Source organism: Otolemur garnettii, unplaced genomic scaffold (assembly GCF_000181295.1).
Source record: "Otolemur garnettii isolate 467f Iridium unplaced genomic scaffold, OtoGar3 scaffold00105, whole genome shotgun sequence".
NCBI classification, from domain to species: domain Eukaryota; kingdom Metazoa; phylum Chordata; class Mammalia; order Primates; family Galagidae; genus Otolemur; species Otolemur garnettii.
In genome coordinates, this window is record NW_003852500.1 from 3,414,916 (window position 1) to 3,421,353 (window position 6,438).

General features: G+C 56.4%; 1 protein-coding gene across 1 annotated transcript in view; it reads right to left on the reverse strand.

Moving 5' to 3' along the window:
- The window catches only part of IQCN (IQ motif containing N), a 13,426-nt gene that overhangs the window by 4,365 nt on the left and 2,623 nt on the right, over positions 1 to 6,438 (reverse strand). The window contains 3 exon segments of the mRNA XM_003796647.1: positions 2,456 to 3,586; positions 4,091 to 6,031; positions 6,033 to 6,139. Of these exon segments, the coding sequence (XP_003796695.1) occupies positions 2,456 to 3,586; positions 4,091 to 6,031; positions 6,033 to 6,139 (3,179 nt within the window).

Below are 6,438 nucleotides of genomic sequence, written 5' to 3' on the forward strand. Positions count from 1 at the left end.
GGCCTGGGGACACCCCAGTAACCTGAGATGGCTGGGCTAGCCTTGGAGACATCCCACTGGGTCCTAATGGGTGGGCTAGGCTTGGGGATATCCCAGTAACCTGAGATGGCTGGGCTAGGCTTAGGGGCACTCCACTGGGTCCTAATGGGTGGGTTAGGCTTGGGGACACTCCACTGGGTCGTAATGGGTAGGCTAGGCCTGGGGATACCCTGGTAACCTGAGATGGCTGGGCTGGGTTTAGAGATACTCTAATGGTCTGAGATGGTTTGGCTAGGCTTGGTGACACCCCATTGGCCACAGATGGTAGGACTATGCTTGGGGACACCCCACTGGCTATTGATGAGTATCCTAGGTATGAACACCTCCTGTAGGTCATAGATGGCTGGGCTGGGCTTGAGGATACCCCATTGACCAGAGACAGTGGGGTTGGCCCTGGGGTAATGCCAGTGGCCATAGGCTGCTGGGCTGTTCCTGGGGCTGCCCCATTAACCATAGATGGCTCGGCAGGCCCTGGGGTCGTCCCATTGGCCATAGATAGTTGGTCTGGTCCTGGATTTGCCCCACTAGCTACTGATGGCTGGGCCAGTCCTGGGGCAATGCTTTTGGTCATAGATGGCTGGGCTAGCCCTGGAGTCACCTCATTAGCTACTGATGGCTGGACTAGCCCTGGGGCCTTACCATTGGCCGTAGATTGGTGTGCTTGCTTTAAGGCCGTTTTACTGGTGGCTGATGGCTGGTCTAGGCTGAGGGCCACCCCTTTGACTGTAGATGGTTGGGGTGGGCCTGAGGTCACCTCACTGGACACTGTATGCTGAGATAGGCTGGAGATAAATGTACTGGCCCCTGAAGACTGACCTATCTTTGGGCCCACTGTAGTGGCCAATGTAGGCTGGGACAGGCTTGGGGCTAAGCTCTTGGCCACAAATGGTTGCTGACATACAGGCAGAGCCACAGTCCCTAAAGACAGAGTCCTCCTCAGTTTTGTTTTGAAGGTTGTCTGAGACTTTTTCTCAGCAACATTTAGGGAGCTTTGGCCTGAGGAAAATATCTTGCTGTCTGAGCCCCAGTGAACATTCAGGGTGAAGCAGCTGGACACAGAGCTATGATGGGAAATTGGCACTTTTTCCAAGGCTATGGTAGGCTGGTAAGGGAGGTTTGGAGTATGATATCTGTGGCCAGCTCTCTCAGTCTTTGCTGTGTCCTCAAAGTTCTGGAGTATCACTGTGGTCTCCTGAGGGAGGAGGGGAGCCCGCTGGAGGTCCCCTTCTAAATTGGCTTCCCAGCAGTCCTCCATCAGGTCAGCAGTGATGAGGCTGGCCTCAGACATGGTGGAAGGACTGAGGGAGCTGGAGCTTTCCAGGGGGCTCTGAGAGTTGCTTTCATCCAGGCTATAGCTCATGGAGACCTGGGAGAGGCTTTGGCCCAGGCTATCATCTGGACCCTGTGGCAGCCTGACCATGAACTCACTGAGAATGGACATTGGGCGGTCAGTGGCCAGCTCTTGAGAGCAGGGCAAGGCCGGAACAGAATGCTTTGTTGTATTCCTTAGTTGTCCAGGGATGGATGTCTGGGGACAAACTCGTGGCAGCCCACTGCCCGGGGAATGTTGAAATAGACGGCAGGCTGCCTGAGTCTTTGGTGACTGCACTTTGCTCACCATGGTGGCCCGCAATGCATTTGAGGTCACCTTGTTCATCACCTCCCTGGCACCCAGGGAGTCCTGTTTGTAATTTTGGGGCTGAATCCTCCTTTGCACATTGTCCTTAGAGGCCCTAGATGGCCGAACTCGGGTCCCTAAGGGTTGGGCACTGGGAAGCACCTTGCTAACCCTCAAGGACTGACAACAACAAGTAGTGCCTCCACAGGCAAGGGATGGCTGGTGACCGTGAGCAGCCCTCCCACGGTTCCCGCTGCCCACAAGCCTGCCTAAGGCCTCCCTGCCTGCCTCCATCGACGCCCATGGATGAGAGGCCACCCTGCTGACCGTTTGTGGCTTGTGGGAGCTTGGGGCTGTGCTGTAGGCCACCGAGGGCCGGCTTGTGCTTGGACCCACACCATTGGCAATGAGTGGCTGCCACAGACTGGGTGGCGGCTGCAGGTGAGGTTGCTTAGGCAAGTTGGGGCCCTCCCTACTCCTCTCAGGCTTGAGATCTGATGCCAATTCACCAGTCCCAAGCGTGAGACATGTATTTTCCTTTCTGAGTTTTGGGCCTAAGTATAGGTTTGAGAAGTCCTTGCCAGGCCCCATCGCCCAAGGCAGCATGGGGTCCAGGCCAGTGCTCAGGGGACACTGGCTAATGCTTGTGATCACCCTACCTGTCACCGAAGCTCCCACAGAGACTACTGATAAGTAGGGTGGCCCCCATATCATGGCCCCATCACCCATCTCCTCCACAGGCCCGGCAGGCTGGTCCATGGTGAAGCCCTCCCACGCCCCGACCTGGGAAACCCTGACCTTGCTGGACTGTGTTCTCATGGGGCCCAGGGAGGGCCCCCATGCAGCTGACGGGTTTCCCCTGCAGTCCACTGCCAATGGGGCTGGCATCACAGTCATCCCGATTCCCGCTGTTTTTGAGGCAGACTTGGGGAGAATGGCTCCAGTCCTCAGGGCCACCTGTGACAAAGACTGGCTCAGGACAGCACCCAGCTCACCCTGACACAAGGCCTGACTCAGAGTTGCTCTCTCCTCCTCTGTCAGTGCCTTACTGAGGACCTCGGCCAATTTGCCCTGCATGGCCTTAGTGAGTTCTGCCCGCAGCTCACCCCGGGACAGGGCTCGGGACAGGGCAATGCCCATCTCACCCCAGGATAGCGCCTTCACCAGCACCATGCCCAGCATCCCTTGGGGAAGTGCCTTGGCCACAGTGGCACCAAGGACATCCTTGGACAGGGCCTGGTTTAGGGCTGCCCGGACTTCCCCCTGAGAGAGGGCTTTGGCCAGCAGGGCACGGAGATCCTCCTGGGAAGCCAACACAGTGGCCAGCTCAGAGCACAGGGAGGCCAGTTGGGAAGCCGCCACATCCTCTTGGCAGGGCACAGGCTGGTTGGGCACCGATGTCTGGGCCCTCGTGGCTCCATTGTCTCCCCAGGATTCAACGTTGCATGTAGACTGTCCGGCTGATGTCAGCAGAGGGACCAGCATGCCTTGTGTCTCAGGGGTCACTGGCTGTGGGCCCTGGGGGGTCTTGCTCGGCAAATGGCTCTGGGGCTGGAGCTGGGTCAGTCTGTCCTCTGGCTTGGCTTGGGGCAGAGTGCTGAAGACACTGAGATGCTGGCAGGGCTGGGTGGATGCCTTGGACCCAGCCAGTAGTGGCTGGGATTGGGTCTTGCTGCTAAGGTCAGCAGCCTGGTGAGTTGTGAAGAGGCACTTGGTTGCATCTGTGACTAGCCGGGCCTGGGACTGTGCCTTCATCAGCCCAGTGGGCAGATGTGACTGTGAATGCACCTTGGTCAGACATGTGACAAGATGGGCCAGGGATGAGGCCTTGGTCACCTTGGTGGACAGATGCACCTGGGATGAGGCCTTGATCAGTGGTGTGGCCAGCTGTCCCTGGGACAGGCAGGGTGGATGTTCATGGGACAAGGCCTTAGTCAGTGAGCTAACCAGCTGTCCCTGAGACATACTGGGTGGATGTCCCTGAGATGATGTCTTGGTCAGTGAAGTAGCTGGCTGTCCCCGAGACAAGCAGGGTGGATGTTCATGGGACAAGGCCTTGGTCAGTGAGGTGACCAGCTGTCCCTGAGACACACAGGGTGGATGTACCTGGGACAAGGCCTTAGTCAGAGAGAAGACTGGCTGTCCCTGAGACACAGAGGGTGGATGTCCAGGGGATGAAGCCTTGGTCAGTGAGATGACAGGCTGTCCCTGAGACACAGTGGGTGGATGTTCATGGGTCAAGGTCTTGGTCAGTGAGGTGACCAACTGTCCCTGAGGCACACAGGGTGGATGTCCCGGGGATGACATCTTAGTCAGTGAGATGATTGGCTGTCCTTGAGACAAGTAGGGTGGATGTTCATGGGACAAGGCCTTGGTTAATGAGGTGGCTGGTTGTCCCTGAGACACACAAGGTGGAGGCGCCTGGGATGAAACCTTGGTCAGTGAGGTGGCTAGCTGTCCCTGGGGTAGGGTCACCGCCATTTCTACAGGCCCATACCCTGGGGATTGGACTTTAACAACCTCCATCCTCAGATGTGCCTGCGATTGGTCCTTGTTTCCTTCCTCAGGAACTTTAGTCCAGGACATGGGCCTGGTCATTCCTATGGCCACATTGGTCTTAGATACCGTATCTGTTTTCAGCTGTTTCTGCAGAACAGTCTTGACCCTCTCAGCTTCTAGCGGAGGCTTGTCTGGAGCCTTGGGGGCCACAGCTCCTGGATGTGGCTGGGGGAAGCATTTGATCTTCCCATTACCCAAGTAGGAGACTTTCACTGTCCCTGAGGCCTGCTTCACATTCATGGTGGCCTTGGCCTTTTGCACATTCATATGTATGGGGGATGAGGTATTGAGAATTCTGGCTGTTAGTCCTGCTTGGGGTGGAGCCTTTAGAGTTCCGGCTGCTGGAGGGGATAGGCACAGTGTCTTTAGCACAGCCGCCACCTGGGCTGGGGTCTTGGTTAACATGGCTGCCAGGCGCATCTGGGGTGGAGTCTTGGTTATCGAGGTGACTGGGCATGTCTGGGATGAAGTCTTGGTTATGGTAGGCCCTGGACTTGTTTGCGGTAGTGTTTTGGCCGTGGTGGCCGCCAGACGCAGCTGGGGTGGGATCTTTGTTGTCATAGACACCGATTGGGGTGAGGCCTTTGTTATTGTGGCTATGTGACGTGTCTGGGGCAGGGATTTCATCATTGAGGCCAACAGGCATACCTGGGGTGGGATCTTAGCCATCATGGCTACAGGGCGTGACTGCGGAGAAGCGCCAGTTGTTGAGACTGTTGGGCGCACCTGGGCTTGGGTCTTGGTCATCGTGGGCCCTGGATACATCTGGGCTGGGGTCTTGGTTATTGAGACCTGGGCTGGGGCCTTGGTCATTGTTACTGTGGGCACTGGGCTCATCTTGGGTGGGGTCTTAGTCATCAGGGGTGCTGGATGTGTCTGTGGTGGGGTCTTGGTTGTTGTGGATACCGAATATGTCTGCAGTGGGGTCTTGGTTGTGGAGACCACCGGATATGTCTGGGGCAGGGTCTTGGTAGTCATGGGTTCAGGACATATCTGGAGGGGGGCTTTGAAGTTCTCTGTTTCCACATGGGCCTGGGTTTGGATCTTGAGTGGTCCAGTAACCACTTGGCCATACCTTCCCGATGGTGGTGGCTCTGCGGCCCCTGCTTTGTAGCTTCTGGTAGTTACATGCTTGGTTTTCACTGTGTCACCCTCTACATGAACAAGGCAGGCACTTCTGACAGTCCTGGTCAGCAGGCATGGTTCACATTTTGCGTCCAGACTCACTGGGCATGGAAATCTGATGGCCACGGTCTGGTGCGGCAAGAAGGCCACCCCAGAGCCATGTGAAGGAGCCTGTGGGGCTGGCTCTGGGGGCTGCGGGGTACTGGGGGCCAGAGAGCCAGAGGAAGGGAACTGTGTCTCCTTGTTTAGCATTTTTTGCTGGCATAAAAGGTGGTTTTCTTCCTGGTGCTGGAACCGTACCTGCTGGGGGGCATGGTAAGGGATGTCCCCCTCTTCCTTTGTCACTTTCCTCACCATCGACTTGCTAGACCGGAGAAGGCGTCTCATGCTGAAGCGCCGCCAAGCCTCCTGGATGGCTTTGGCTGCAGTCACCTGGGAGATCAGCTTTTGCCGGAGGCGGTAGCGCCTCCAGTTGGCTTGGATGAGGGTGGCCGCACGGGACAGCATCATGTCCATCTCATCCACCAGGATGTTCTTGAAGGCCTGGCTCTCAACCACAGCCTTGAGTCGTGGAATATGCCGGGGTGCCGTTGTGGCCTCAGCTAGCTGTTGCGAGAACAACTCCTTGGCCTTGGGGGCCTCATGCTGCAACTGTGGAGACCCCGTCCCCATTTTGTCTTGGAGACTGGGTGTGGGTGGGGGAAGGAGGAAACACTTCCCACTGGGTGACAACTGGTTCATGAGCTGTAGCTGTGTTGCTCGCTGCATTGTCTTGGTTCCTGACTGGGTCAGCTCTGCCTATGGGGGGAGGGGACAGGGGGATAGTCAGGGACTAGGGACTACATCAGACTAATGGTTTCCTGGCTGGGGCAGACACTTCTCTCAAGACCCAGATCCTTTTGTTCCTGGAACCTGCAATCTTCCTCCTCCCTTTTACCATCCCTACCACCTGTAATAGTAGTCAGGTGGACTTTGGTACCCATGTATTCATCTTTTATCATCTTGTGGTCACTTTAACAGTGCATATTCTCACCCAAATGCCTCATCACCTACCAGCTTTTCTTTCTTTCTCTGTGTCTTAAAATATATATATTATG